Source organism: Ochotona curzoniae, unplaced genomic scaffold (assembly GCF_017591425.1).
Source record: "Ochotona curzoniae isolate NIBS_2020 unplaced genomic scaffold, NIBS_Ocur_1.0 contig_1, whole genome shotgun sequence".
NCBI lineage: Eukaryota > Metazoa > Chordata > Mammalia > Lagomorpha > Ochotonidae > Ochotona > Ochotona curzoniae.
In genome coordinates, this window is record NW_024464918.1 from 23,480,017 (window position 1) to 23,496,024 (window position 16,008).

Below are 16,008 nucleotides of genomic sequence, written 5' to 3' on the forward strand. Positions count from 1 at the left end.
CATACCATGTCCTTTCTGTCCTGCCTTCTGAGCATGAGATCTCAGATGTGCTCGTTTTATCTTGTGGAGGCAATTTCCTGGTCACTCTGAGATGTCCTCACTAGAATCCAAGCTTTGTGGAGGCAGACACATGACTTGCTCTTTTGATGCTCTGTGTTCTGCATGTGCTGTTGATGACTTGATGTTGTATGGCTGCTCTAACACTTTGCAGCACCAATGCTAGTCCTTTTGTCTAATGCATACTAGACACTGTGTGCCCAGCACCAGCCAAGTGCTTTTCCTATTTTATGTTACTTTATCTTCATCACCCTTTTGAGGTGGGTACTTATAATGCCACTGTTTTCTAGGCTAAACTACCGAGTCTTACAGTTGCCACCTAAAGTAGCTACCAGACAGAGTATTTAAACCAGGCTATGCTGGCCCTTTGTTTTTCCCACTGAGCTACCTACATAGTGATCATATTTGGGTATTAGGAAATACTCTTCATTCTGCCCAACACAAAGTGAAACCCTACAAATAAGACCCTAAACCTTCAACCTTGGATTGTGATTTTCAAGAACAGTATTAAGGCTGTATAAAACAACAAACCTTTGGCCGTTGTTCCCAGCCTGCGGTTCCCTGTACTACATGGTGAGTACCTGTCATTCTACATGCTTTTCTTACTGTTTTACCAATCCAACCCCAACATCACATCTCCTACCAAACAGCCCATCAATCACTCTGTCACTCTGTTGATTAAGGAGCCTTTGCTGATTCCCATGGGAGCAGTGAACTCAGCCAAGGTCCTAGCATAGAGATGCCTGTGTTGTTTTTTTCTATCAAAACCTCCAGATATTTCTTTGGATCATCCTTCCTCTTTTGTTCTTTCCATCTTTTGATTAAAAAAGGGGTGGAGAGATGTGCAGTTTAATAATGAGGCAGTCTTGTGTGAAGACAGGTAAAGCCGTTGTAGTACTTCATAGGATTCATGAAAAAAAATGGAACGAAGAGATGTCTATTTGGCACAGAAATTGAAATATAGGGCCAATGTGGTGACATATAGGCTAATCCTTCACTCATGGCCCTGGCCTCCCATATGGGCTCTGGTTTGTGTGCTGGCTGCTCCACTTCTGATCCAGCCCTCTGCTTATGCCCTGGGGAAAGAACTGAGAATGACTCAAGGTGTTGAGCCCCTGGGCTCATGTGGGAGATCCAGAAGAAGCTCCTGGTTTTCAACCAGTTCAACTCTAGCCATAGTGACTGTTTGGGGAGTGAATCACTGGATGGAGGATCTGTTTGTTTCTGTCTCTTCCCCTCTCTCTCTGTAAGTGACTTCAAGTCAAAGAAAAAAATAAATCTTTAAAAATCAATAAAATGTATGCATAGTTTTCTCATGTGTATTTTTCATGAAATTTTCTGAGTCATGTAGTCAGATGCTCTAGGAACGTGCCTGCAGCAAGGGCTCTTCCGTCCTTAGCGGTCCGTCTGCCTCTGGTCCTTGTGCTGGTGCAGTTAGTGAAGAAGAGTGGAAGGCGTGGGTAGTGGAGAAAAATCCCCAGTCCTCCTTTCCCTGGATGGATACAGAGAACTTCCTATCCTTTGAACTGAGGCCTCAGGGTGTTAGATGCCGAAAGAGGATTAGCGGTGGGAAAGACAGGTTATAAAAATAGTTTCCAGTGGTAGCAGTAGCAAGGATAGAATGCAGCTAGTTAGGCCCAAACCAGCCTGATCCTTACGGTCCCTTCTTTGCCTGACTCTAGATTGAGATGGATCTCATTTCTCCGAACCCAACACTGGACTGGAGTCCAGGAACTTGTAAATCGCAACTCCCATGTCTGTTTAACACAGAGCCCCTTTATGTCATTTGGTGAAGGCTCAGCACGTATTTAGTATTTTCTTCCAACATCAAAGTGCTTTGATAACATACATTAGCTAATCCTTGTGACACCCAGATCTGCAGACATTAGGACCCTTTTTTCCAGATGGGGAGCTTGAAAGACACTCTGAGCTTCAGTGAGAATGTTGCTTCTCATTTACTCCACAGTGTAGGTTCCCACAGCCTTTGCTTTATCTGGATTATTAACCCTTAAGAACTTGTCCAGGCTTGTAAGGAACTCAACAAGCAACAGCTCTAGTCTGCTCGCCACTGGCAGTAAACTCCTGCTGAGGAGAAAGTTTGGACCTTGACAGTCTTGACATAGGCTGTGTAGAGTTAATGGCATATGAAGAGAGACCCATTTGTTACTTTTCTCCACCAAAAAGACAGCCATTGTGGGTATATGTGCCACAAAGGCTACAAGAAGGAGCGATATCCTGGATGGTTGGGCAGAAGGGAGTTTGTTGGGAAGACAGGAGGGAGAGGAGAAGGCCCAGGATCCAAGGAGGCTCCAAGAGCTTGGGAAGAGAAGAGCAGAGGATATGGCTGGGACTCTTCTCACGAGAGTGGTCTTCACTCCACCCCCAGCCTCTCTGCACTTGCTCAGGTTTCAGTCATAGAGGAAGTGCAAGATTGGCTGAGCCTGCGGGGATGGAGTTAGCAAGTGAAGGAGGAAGGCAGAAGTGTCTGCCTGCCACCAACAGGACACATCTACCAAGAGACCCAAAAGAATATGGATGCTGTGAAGAAACTGTATGATGGACAGATGGGAACTTAAGAAATGTTTGGTATGACCTGAGCCAGTGAATGCCCTCAGGATCGGAAAAGAGGCATCTTGGGGGCGGAGATTAAGCTGTGGTTAACAGAAGCTGGTCATGTTGGTGTCATTGCTAGCAAGCAGGGCCAGAGCAGGGACTACAGTCTTTGCAGGTAATAGATCACTTGCTGATTCTTAAATCTTAACTTGGTGTTTTCATACATTCTATTCTATGGCTAAATACACTCAGCCGGCATCTGCTGCCTTGGAGTATTGCATAAAAGGGTGCATTATACAACAGGGGACTGGGTGGCAGTGGAGAGCCATTATTGGAAACAGAAAACACTTGGAAGGATAAAAAAAAATCCCAAATACAAAGACTTTAAAAACAAAAGAGGAGTTTGCACATGTAGAACAGTTCACTCTTATATATTCTTACTCGTAACCCTTAATGGTCACAGAAATGGTATATTCTTACACATAACAGAAATGCAGCTCACAAACAGCACTTTTCAACCCTAAGAAACAGGGAGAACTGAGTTTCCCATGATGGAAAAGGAAGTTAAGAACAAGGGCTAGTTTGTGACTGGCATTATGGTTAAGCTACTGCTTCAATTCCTGCAATGCCAGAATCATGTAAGAGTGTAAGTTGGAGTCCCAGGTGCTCTACCTCTGATCCTGCTCTGATTAGCCACTTGCTAATATATCTGGGAAAGTGGTAGAGGGCCCGAGTGATGGGATCCCTGCATGTGAGTAGGAGACTTAGATGGAGCCTAAAGTTCCTTGACATCGACTTGGCCCTGCCATGGCCACTGTGGCTATTTGGGGAGCGAACCGGTATATGAAAGGTCTCTCTCTCTTTCCCTCTCCCCCTCCCCCTTTTCCTATCTACCTTTTCCTCCTCTGTAACTCTGACCTTCAAACAAATAAATCTTAAAAAAAAAAAAAAGAGGAACTAATGTTAGCTTTATCTACATGAACCAGTCTGGCATGATTGCTCACATCCAAGTGGACAGGAACTTTATTTGCGTCAGAGAGATCATCAGAGAGAACACAGCAACACTGAGAAATCACAGACTCTGATCTATCACTTGCAGGAACATACAATGCTCTGACAGGGAGCATAAGTTCCCATACTTAGATGTGTCTCTACATTAGTAGCACTGCAGTACATGGGTGTCTTCAGAGTTCTATGAGCTGGGAGCAAGGGCTCGACTCATTGGGAACTGTGATGCTGACATTCCACCCCAGGTAGGGAGTTGACATGTTCATGACTTGCCCCAGAATGCAGTAGATCTACCCAAGAAAAAAGCCAAAGGGAGAAATCAAAGCAAGGGCCTTGAAATACAAGTATACTTCAAATAGTCTGTGGGAAAATGGGATTGAAAATGTTTCTTTTTCTGCACAAAATTTTGAAATTCATGAAAAGAAGGGATCTTTAAAGGATTCATGGAAAATGTATATAATGAAGGAACTATGCATGGGTTTCCTATTTTTCATTACACAAAGTTTACAAAATAAACTTGTCTTTTAATTTCACCTTTCCTTTTTAAGAGTACCCTACCATAATCCCCCACCACGCTGGAATGGAATTCTATATGTGTTGCTGTTAAAGCGATCACATGTCCTGGTTTCTCTTAGATAGTTTTAGTTCAGTTCACTCCTGGTTTAAAATATGTTAGTTTGATAAAATATATGGTCCGTCTTTATACTAATGGTTCTTTGAAAACCAGGAGTTTGGGCTAAGGTGCAATGTCTAAGCAAACGCCCTACCTGAGAATTCAAGTTGGAGTCTATGGAAGGAGATTCTCGTGAGACCAGATGGGTTCTCTTGCTTCTGTCGCTTCTAGACCTTTCTCTACCTTCTGCAGTACTTCCCAGTTTTGCCCCAGATTGTCAGACTCTAGCTCCCACCACCCCTCCTGACTGTAGTTACCATTTACACACTGGGTCACTCTTCTCATTCCTTGAAGGTTTTAGTTTCTGATAAGTCTATGGATATAACTGATCTTAATAGAAGTGATCTCATCTCTGGGTTTTAAACATCATGTCAAGTTCAGAGCTCTCTCTCAAATGCTGCACCTGTGTGCTTGGATAGTCATGAACTTCTCGACCTAACGACTAAGAGGAATCTCCGACTGACCTGTGGCACCCTCAGCTTTTACTTCCCCTCATACCTCATATGTTCCCCTCTTCTCGGGTCTTTCATAGTCACCATTTCAGTAAAAGGTAGCTCTGTCATTTAGATACTCAAAACAAATCTTGGACTCACCTTGATTTCTCTATTCTTTCCTGTTGTATCTAACCGCAGGCTGTGTCAGAACCTAACACATTCTACCACCATCATAGTTCAGTTCACTGTCACTTCTTCCAAAGATCATTACAATATCCTCTTAACTAGCTTCTCTGTTTCCACCTTTTCTTCCCTAGTTTATGGCTTACACTCAGCCCAACAACTAGAGTAATTCTGGTTAAACTTAAGTTGGATCATGTCACTGTTTAGTGCAAAACTGTCAATCTCATTATGATCTGGGAACATTGGGTAGGATCTGCCCTCAATCCTCTTGATTCTGACGTCATGTATGAATCTCCACTTCATTTGCTATAATCCAAATCTACTGGCCTTCAAGTCAGACACATTCCTACACCAGGGCCTTCACATCGCAGTTCCTTTGCCCTGGGGACAACATTTCCCTCAAGACACTATGTGATTCTTTCTGGATTCTTGGTAATGCCACAGATGACCAGTGTATCTAAAACGTTAACCACTCCATCCAGATTCTATCACCCCTGTCTGATTTTTCTTCCTAGTCCATATCCTTAACACACCATATAGATTACATGAGGCTACTTTACAAAGTTTGTGGAAAACATCATTAAAAAGTGTACTTTGGTATAAAAATTTAATCTTTGCATGTGAGTGGTCTTCAAAAAAAATCATAAAGTACATGAGAAAACTATTTGTGAATTTTTGCATCAAAATATACTGTTCTTAAAAATTTATCTGAAAGGCAGAATTGCAGCGAGTAACAAGCATCTTTCATCTATTGGCACATTCCCCAAAAGCCTGCAATAGCAGGGGCTGGGCCAGGCTGAAGTTTCCAGGAGCCAGGAACACCATTTGGGCCTTCCAAATATGTAACAGGAACTTATGCATGTGGGCCATCCTTTCTACTTTCCCACACGCATTATCAAGGAGCTAGACTGGAAGGTGTAGTAGCTGGGACTTCACTCTGATAAGGGATGCCACTGTGCCAAGACACCCACCCCGATATAAACTTGTCTTTAAATTCCAAGGTTCCATGGAAAGTTTTGAAGTACACCTGTTTATATCTGTACTTCCTGCCATGTGAGGAAATCTTTCTCCACCACTGTGATTCTGTAAGAAACCAGATTCCTAGAAAGGGACTCTACCACCTCACCAGCCATTCTGGCTGGAGATACCTATGGGTTAGAAAATGCAGCGTTTTGTGGAACCCAAACCTTCTGAGCTGTATCTTCGGATACACCCCATTGCCCCTTTCTACAACAGATCTCCTTCCCACTCCACAGGGTCTGTTCCAATGCCTCTCACCCCTGTCTACTTACAGATGAAAAAAAACCCAGTTTCTTAATCATTTCCCAAATTATTTCATTTGTGGTCTCCTTACCATCCTTGCTGCCCTCCTCCGGACACAGTGCCCTGCCTTAATGAGGGGCCCCCAGCGTGGGCGTGTCACAGTCCCTCTCCTTGGAGTTGTGACCCTGGGGTATGTCATAAAGGTAGCTTTTGATGTGTGTTGTAATGGCTCCACTGCCTTGTGGCTCTCCCTGGGCTGATGGGGGTGGATGTGGGTGTGTAGGGTGGCAGGGTAAGCTATGGGTCTTGGAAATTGAATGTCTGTACCACTGACTGAGAGGTGTTGGGAAAAGCTATGAAGGAGGAGAAACTGCAGGTAGCTAGTATTTGATTTTCAGATAAAGGTTGGAGTTCATGGGAACTTTGCTTCTTGGTCTGGCCTCCTGAAAAGTTTGTTTGGTGGTCCAGTGAGGTCACATTTCCCATTGGGCCACTAGACAATGTCAGTGATGTGAAGTTGATTTCTGGGATCTGTGTAGGAGAAAAATCTCTTTCTTGAGTAAATGGCTTAATTATGTCATGTTTCCTTATCTGTAAAGTACTATCTACTATGTAGTAATCTTGGGCAAAGCCAATGAGTTAAAAGACACGACATGCTTACAAACTGTGAAGAACTTGAGAAGAGCAACCCCTTCTGCTACATTTTCTTGACTGGGAAGTGCTGGGGTCAAAGCTGCTGAAAGGGCCATGAGTCCTCCATCAGTTCTACCCCACATGGCTCCTGGCTCAGCATGATCCAACCTCCAGGGCCTGACACAAGCGGAGACACACCTGAAAATAGGAATGACGTAATGGTTGGGGAAGATGCCCACTCGCCCGGTGACCAAGGAGATGCCCCTCAGCCAGCCGTCCTGGTACTTCCCCAGGACCCTGACACCTTCTCCCTTCTGCAGGTCCAGCTCTTCAGGTCCGTGGGCCGAGTATGAGTGCATGGCTACAAACCTGGGGGGAACGAAAGAAGCTAGTGAGGGAAGAAGTGAAGATGCCTGGCAGGAGGAGGTAGACTCTCTGAGCCCAGCAACCCAGTGGTCAGCGACAAAAGCCTGTGCAAAATGGAAGCTTTGTCATGTAGGGCTTGTAACAGTGAAGAATCTGGTTGAAAGAGCAACGGGGGCAGCTAAGGCAGCCACTCCCTATCTTGTTGACCTCCCGTCCACTCCTTGCAGCCAGCCCGACTCAGGTGCAAATCACAAATGTAGGCCACCATGGAAACTCCCAACTAGGAAGAAGCAGAGGCAGGGTTGGGTGTCAGTCCTAGAAAGGATGGCTTTTCTCAGGCTGTTTTTTTTTTTTTTTTTTTTTTTGTCTGTGGCCAGTAAGGTTCAGGGAAAAGCGAAGTCAGCAGAGAACCTTCTGAACCTTCTCTCATGCACTCTCCTGAGAGAGGGACAGGTTGGACGCCCAGGAGTGGCCTAAGCAGCTTGCTCACTACAAGCAATGAAAAGGACATTGAGAAGCAGGAGGCAGCGTAAATTATTATTATTATTATTTTTTTTTTTTTTTGCTGGTGGGGATGTGGGAGGTTGGAGACACACAATGGAATCCGGCTTCACAGTAGCTGGAGCAGAATGGGCTTGCAACATTGCATAAATGTTCTTGGGTTAGCACAGAGCCCTAACTGGACTTATTCTGAATTCTACACCCTGGCATCGGGCAGGTAGGGCCCGGGTCTGCCAGGGTGAAAATAAAAGGGAATAGTGAGGATCTCTATGTGCCTAAAGATATAATGAAATATGCCACTTAAGCTTGCCTTATTGAGAGGTCCCCAGTGCCCGGCCCTCAGGTTAGACATTAGCAGATCCTTCAGCTTGCTAATTGAATGACTCAGTACCAGGCTAGTACTCTCATCTACATGTTCTGTTCTTTCTTACCTAAAACACTGTATTTTTTTTTTCTGATTACTAAAGCAACATCTATTTATGGCCTGGAATTTTGAATGTAAAGGCTGACAATAGAGATCATTCAGCCCTGATCTCCCAGAGATGAAGCAGCTTGAAATTTCCCAGTGTCTTTCTACTTTTGTAAAATGATGAGCTACACTTGTGTGGCCTGCTAATGTGTGTGTTTGTGTGTGTGTGTGTGAGAGAGAGAGAGAGAGAGAGAGAGAGAGAGAGAGAGAGAGAGAGAGAGAGAGAGAGTTAGCATGATTTCTTCCAGTAGAAAAGGAAGGGGAGTTGTCGCCTTGTGCCAGATGGTGTGGTAACGAGGAGGCTCAATGGCATGAGATTGGCAAGGCAGAGCCCTATGCCAGGATGTTGGGGGAAGGGCTGAGTTTTTACTCACAGGTTGGCTGGGAGGTGTTGCTGGGAGCCAGGTTGACCGACCACGGCTGGGGAATGCCCCGGGGAGCCAGGCGTGGACTGGTAAGTGCTGACCTGCACAGACAGACAAAAAAAGACAAGCACAACCAGTGAATGGCACAAGTCAGGCCCATAGTAAGCAGGACTGCTGCAGAAAGGCCTGATACAGCTGAAAATCAAGAGCCACACCCAGCACCACCCACCATGCATCTTCTCTGTGGTGTGTGGCTATGGTCAGAACAGGGCAGTGACAGACTGATGCGTGTCCTGCTGGGGGAGAGTGCCAGAGCTGTGTTCCTACAGGCTGCTTAGGAAGAGCTGTCCAATTTGCAGTCAACAGGGCATTGTTGGTTGGAATGTAAAATGATATAGCTCCTTTGGAAAATAGTCTGCAATTCCTCTAATGATTTGGCACAGGATTTATATAAGATCTAGTAGTTGGATCTATAGTACTCGAATCTATAGTATATACATCAGGAGAATGCAGATGCACATATACACAAAAACTTACAGATGAACATTGACAATGGTGCTATTAATAGCAAAAGGTATAAACAACCCAAATGCCTATCAGCCTATGAATGAATAAAAATCTGGGATATCCTGTACAATGGGATATTATTACCCAGCCATAAGAAGAATGAAATGTTGATATATACAAAAAATCTGATGAACCTTCCATACATTTTACTAAATGAAAGAAACCAGACATAAAACATTATACACTGTTTGATTTTGTTTATGTGAATTGTCTAGAATTGGTTAACACTAGACACAGAAAGAAAATCAGTAGTTGCCATGGTTGAGGGGACAGAGGAATATGGGGATGATATGGCTTTGTTTTGGAACTGATAATTGTCAGAAAATTCCAGTTACAGCTACGTTTACCTGCGTACAAACTAAAACCCATAGAATTGTACCCCTTTGGTGGGTAGATTGTATGGTAGGTGAATTATATCTCAATAAAGCTCTTAAAAATCATTCTAGAATCACCCATCCAAGGTATTATATTTCATTAAGTGTTCTGAGTTAGTAATCAAATGTCATTACCCTGGTTCCTGCAAACAGACATGAAAAGGAGCGGGCTTAGGGCTGAGCTGTACCTTCCTTGAGATTGGGCAGAGTAACCCCTTCTGAACTCAGGAGATGTGCCTGGGAAGCACCTTGTTACACACAACTTATCTTACATTTGGGGAGGCTGCTGTGCTGCTGCTGAGCAGGACCAGTTTCATTTACCAGTCTCCATTTTCCAGTGTTGCTTAAATAAAAAGCACTTCTATGCATAAACACCATTAATCACTTAGGGCACAGCGAAGTGCTGGCATGAAAAGCCAGCTCCCCATGATACCAGACTCTGTCTTTTTACTTCTCTGCACCTTCATTCGGGAAGGGGGGGTGGTCTTTTCTCCCCTGACCCGGGCCAGAACAGAGGTTGGTGGGCTTGTGGTGGAGCCATTTCTAATATGGAATGGGTTTTTAGGCTTTCTTTTTTGATGTATTCTGGAGGAAAAGAGAAGGGAGAACATGCAAACCAGGAGGAAAGAGGCAAAGAAGAGCAGATGGAAGACGACCCTGAGCACAGGTGGAGTCAAACAGGAAAGATGGTCCGGAGTGACAGCAGGAGAAAGGAGAGAGGAGAGAGACACACCCACCCAGGAAATGGGCAAAGGACACCACAAAATCGGCTACACAGAATAGCCAGAAAACACAGGGAAAACACAAGTCCCCATGAGATGCTACCATACATCTCGGAAAATGGCAAAAGTCAAAAACACTACCCATACCACATGTTGGAGAGACTGTGGAGCAACTGGAGTTCTGATACACCTGTGGTTGGGATACAAGATGCTTCAACTACGTTGGAAAGCAGGTTGATGAATTCTTTTGAACAAATATGTAGCACATAACAGTCCAAGAAAACTAGAACCATATGGCCATACAATGACTTGTATGTGGATGTTTGTAGCAACTGTATTCAGTCTTAAGACTGGAAAATGCCAGCCAATTGGCAAGGCAGTACATGGTGATACGACCACAGTGGAATACTCCTCAGGAATGCATGCAATGATAAGAATGAATTTCAATAATATCATCTATAGTAAGTAGACACAAAAGACTATGTACTTTTTACAAGATCATTTATATAAAACTGAACCCTTCCCCAAATCCAAAACTATGGTGGTGTCAAAACAGAGTAAGGATTGCCAAGAACTTGGATGGGGAGAGGATTAACTGCAAAGGGACACAAGAAAACTTTCTGAGGTGGTGTAAATGTCCTCTGACCTGATTTTTAACAGCAAGTACATTCTGTATCTATCTGCCAGGTCAGTGAATCGAATACTTAAAATGGTTAACCTTTATTGTATGTAATTAAACCGCAATAAGTTGTTAAGCAAACAAATGTTATTGCACATCACTTAATTGTCAGGAAACATCCAAATGGAATCCGCTCCAATTTTGGAATGGGTCAGGGAAGGACATGCAAATGGCTCAGCTCAACAGTCGGATTTTCATGGCAAGGAAGCCAGTCAAAAAAGAGACAAACTGGAAGTGCGGGCCTCCAGGCCAGAGAACCAATAAGGAGAAGACAGAATGGATGAAGGCGTGATGAATGACTGGGGAGCAAGGAAAAGAGCAAGCTAAAGACAGAGAGGAAAGAAACTGGGTGGGAAGGAGGGCAGACCAAACGAGACAGGGAAAGCCCCACCCAGTAAATGAGGACACCAGAGGTGGCGAACGTCCGAGGAGGCAAGTTGGCTCCTGTCACTGGATAGGAAACAAGAGGCCCAGCCTTGCTAAGGGCACGGGCCTAGTCAGTGTCCCCTTCCCTGGGGGCCGAGTGTGACCTCAGGTGCCTGCGCCACTGGAGGCTGATGCAGCTGTGCTAAGGTCTGTCCGAGATGGACGCTTCCTGGCACAGGGCTTGGGGTGCTGAGTAAGAACAGGGAGTGGGTTTGGGTGTGAGTCTGGGGTGGAGGTGAGCATTTCTGCTAAAATCTAAACACATTTCCCCCTCCCTTTTGAAGGAAATGACTCATTTGAAATAAGTCTTTATCAGCCACTAAAGAAACCACAGTGGTGTAGTCTCTGGGTGTTTGCCAGGTCTTCAGGTGGTAGAGAAGGAAGTGGGAATGTAGCCTGGTGCAGTTTGCAAAGTTCTGGCAGTTGCTGTTGCTTTTGCCAGCAGTCCCGTCTCGGGAATCTCGGGAGGGGCCCTCTGACCCCGGTACTCAGGCCTGTGGCTTCATCATTTCTCAAAACCAGGGCAGTACTGCTATTGCTCACTCATAGAGTTGTTAGGGGTAAGATAATCTATTTAAATGATTTCACACAGGGCCTGGCCCATTCTAAGTGTCCAGTAAACCTCACTGATTTTGATCTGCTGGTAGATGAATTTCTCTGCCGGGAATTTCTCCATCAGAGGGTGCATGGGGCAGTCCTGTGTGGTGTCAGACTAGGGGCAGGACGCACAAATGCAGTGGGAATGACACAACCTAGGGTCTGCAGCAGGCCTGCTTCTCTCTTCTAGAGGAAAGTCCCCCTGGCTTTCTGGAATGTAAGTTTACTCTTTGTTTCCTAACCCATGCTGTGGCACTGGGCTACGTGTTGCCTCTGGGGACTTGGTGGACATGGGAGGAGGGTGGTTCTCTACTTTGATACTGCCAGGAGCTGAGAAAGGCCTGGATCCCACAGAGTGCTCCCTCAGGGGTGCCAGAATTCCAGAGACAATAAGGTATTTTATGGTGGCTTCTGCATCCACTGATACAGGTTCATCTGCAGTGGATCATCTGACTTACCAAGTTAAAAGCTCCCTCAACTACTGCCTAGAGCGTATAAAAGCCTTCAGTCACACTGAGTAATTGCAACATGTGGACTGTGTTGGGGTCTCGTCACTGTACGAGGCACTGGAGTTAGTGCATTAAGCAAGACACAGCACTGTACGAAGCACTGGAGTTAGTGCATTAAGCAAGACACAGCACGCCCCATTCCCCGTGTTTGTACCAGGAAGGCAGTTAAACCTGTAATTATGTAAGCACAGGGGTGTGGAAGCTCAAGATGCCTGGGGAGCCCCAAGGAGAGGTTTGTAGGGATCTCCATGGGCTGTTTCACTCTCACTTGCTATAAAGGCAATGTTCATTTATATAGAGGCACCATTGTCATTACACCCAATTCACTCAGAAGATACAATTTCCTGGAGGAGGCCAGCACCTGGGGGTCAGGCTGACACCAGGAACAAGAACCTGAAGCTCAAAGCCTTTTCTGGAGAATAGCAAACTTGTGGATTGCATTGTGGCCACCAGGGGCAGATATACCCAGCCGGCCAACTTGACCATTCTGTTGTTTGTGCATTCATGGCTAGGAGGGTCACGGTCTCTGTCAGGCATCCTCTGTGATACAGATTAAGTCCAAGGACAGGTGGAATCTGACCCAGAAGAGATGAGTGCCACCAGCACTGTAACTGCTGCTGCCCAACCGCTTGGTCCTTCTCCACCTATGTCCATCTCAGAGCCAGCCTCACCTGCAAGTCCTGGGTATTTGTCCTGCAAGCCAAAATACTACCTGATGTGGTTGGCAGGTCCCTCTTAAAATAAAAAAAAATAGAATCTCCATGATGGGTAGAGTCCGCAGATTCACTCATGCTCGAATCCTCACGGAGGCCTAACACATCCTCTGTGACCTGGCTGCTGTCTGCTGCTCTCCTCCTTCACTGTCCCCCACAGCCTTTTATTTTCAAGTTAGTTTTAATCTATTTCTTTGAGAGGCAGAAAGAGAGAGATCCCATTAGCTCGTTCACTCCCCCATATGCCTGCAACAGGCGGGACTGATCTGCACTGAAGCCAGGAGCCTTGAGCTCAATCCAGGACTCCCACTTGAGTCATCAGTGCTTTCTGCCCAGGTCTGCCAGGACGCAGAGGAGCCGGTGGAACTGCAAGTGGACCCCGGCACTCGAGGGATGGGTCGGGGGATGTATTAACCGCTCACTTCTTGGCCTGTGAGTAGGCCACTCTGGCTACTTCAGTTGCCCAGACCTTCTCATGGTTTCCTACCTCTTCTTTTTTGTTGCTGTTAAATCTTCACATTATGGGTCCATGAAACATACAAGTATGTATGTCATTTTATGTGACACTTTAAGAATAGTATGATATGGGATACACACCACTCAACTTCAGAAACAGAATCAAAAGCAGCCATTGGCTGCTGCCCTCCTAGGCTCTGCCTGTCTTCCACCATCACATCTCCCAACTCCCAGAGGCAGCACTGCCCTGAAATCTGTGTAAATCATCACAGAGCTTTACTAACTAGTATATCCCACCTTGGCATACCTTCCTAAACAATGTTACTGAGTTTTGCCTGTCTTTGAGCATTTCTGAGCAGACATAACACTGTGTATCTTCTGTGACTGGCATCTTTCACTTGGCAATAAGCTTCTGTGTGAATGTGTGGCTAATTTTTGTTGCAGCGTCAGATTTCGTTGCATGAATACACTACTGTGCAGGCATTCTATTATGTGTTATCTGGGCAGTTTTCAGTGTGGGGCCGTTCTGACCAGCCTTGTACATGTCCCTGGTGTATCTGCTGGGAGTTTCTCCAGGATATGCCTAACAGTGGGATTGATGGACCACAGGGAAAGAGCCTGTGCTGCTTTATTAGGTAGACTGTTTCCCATCATAACATTGTAACTATGTACTCTTGCACCTGCAGCAAATGACAGTCCCTGCTGCCCCACTGTCTTACCTGCATATGGTAGTACATGGCTTTTCAATACTGGTCTGTCTAGTGGGTGTGAAATGCTGCCTTATTGTGGTTTAACAATTATTTTCTTTGAATGGCAAAGAGCCTGAGCTTCTTAAGTGTTCACGGGCCATTCTTGCTGAATGAGATGCTCTTCGTGCCCTGGGTCCTCCCCCGTTCCCCCTCTTCAGGTTGTTTATTTACTTTTCTAAAGTTAAGAGGTTCTAATAGTTTTTGGATATGAGTTATTTGTGTGGTATCTGCGGTGTGTTTTGAAGAAATAAATTCTTGTACATTTTAAAATACATTTCCTTATGGTTCACACTTTAAAAAGAATCTTGAATAAATAAAAGATCCTCCCTCCAACAAGGTCACACCGATATACTTCTATATTGTCTTCTAAGAGCTTTATAGTTTTGCCTTTCACATTTAAGTCTTTAATCCGCCTGGAATTGATTTTTGACAAGGGGGGAATCCAATTTCATCTTGTTCCACATGGATACCCAATTAGTCCAGTGCCGTAGTTCATCCTCTCCATCTGATCTTCAAAGCCTGCTCTGCCATAAAACAGGCTTCTGCACAGTGACTGTTTCTGGGATGTCCAGAATGTTCAATAGAATTTCTGTGCTCGGTTCATACCATCTGAATGACTATAGCTTTAAAATGAAATTGGGTGTCTGAACAGGTAAGTCTCGCTTTCACCCCAGCCAGATTTCATCATCTTTGTTAGAAGGATCTCAGCGCATGACTTTCTGTTCTTCCATTTGAAATTTGAGAGTCACCTTCTGAGTTCCATAAGAGTGAACAAATACTCATGGTTGGAATTCATGGATAAATCTGGGCAGATTCAGCATCTTTATGGTAGCGAGTCTTCCAAGAACATGGTAGAAATCTTCATGTATTTTAGGTGTTTAATGTCCAAAATAGTCAGAGAAGGAAACTCAGACAAGGAGGAAGGCTTGTTTTAGCTTGTAGTCTGGACGTTTACTGCCCGAGAACAGGAGGCCCTGCCTCTGTGGGCATCTGATGGCGGAGGGAGGAAGCAGCGAGAAGGCACAAAGAGCACAAACTCTTCCCCTACCTGCTGTGTGACCTCTCCTGATGCAGCCATTGTGAGTCCACCATGGAGCTCCATGCTGGCAGCCTAGTCCAAAGGATTCAGCTTCAGGCACCCAAGCTGAATCAGGCCTCTTCCCTAATCTATGTTTGGGGCATAACATACCATAGCATAGGCTTATAAATGTATATATTAACGTAACCCCTTAACATAAGCTTTGCAGTTTATATGTATACATGAGTTTGGGAAGCCAAATCCTATTCAAATCATAACAATAGCTTTCGATGGGACCTGGTGCCATAGCCTAGCAGCTGAAGTCCTCACCTTACATGGGATTCCATATGGGTGCTGGTGCTAGTCCTGGCAGCCCCACTTCCCATCCAGCTCCCTGTTTGTGGCCTGGGAAAGCAGTCAAGGCAAGCCTAAACTTTTGGGACCCTGCACAGGGATGGGAGACTCTGAGGAGGCTCTTGGCTCCTGCATTCTGATCAGCTCAGCTTCAGCCATTGCGTCCGCTTGAGGAGTGAATCAGTGGATGGAAGGTTTTCATCTCTGTCTGTCCTCCTTTCTGTATATCTGACTATGCAATAAAATTAAAAAAAAATTTTCAGTAAAGTTTTAACATTTTCTAGATGAAGGTCTTGCATACCTTTTCTTGGATTTATTTCTAGTGATTCAAATTTTTCT

General features: G+C 45.0%; 1 protein-coding gene across 1 annotated transcript in view; it reads right to left on the bottom strand.

Annotated features, from left to right (window-relative positions):
* The window catches only part of SH3RF2 (SH3 domain containing ring finger 2), a 102,666-nt gene that overhangs the window by 8,494 nt on the left and 78,164 nt on the right, over nt 1-16,008 (bottom strand). Inside the window, exons 5-6 of the mRNA XM_040999284.1 lie at nt 8,515-8,606; nt 7,003-7,173 (exon numbers count right to left, since the gene is read on the bottom strand). Coding sequence (XP_040855218.1) covers nt 7,003-7,173; nt 8,515-8,606 — 263 coding nt within the window. The remainder of the gene's footprint in view (nt 1-7,002; nt 7,174-8,514; nt 8,607-16,008) is intronic.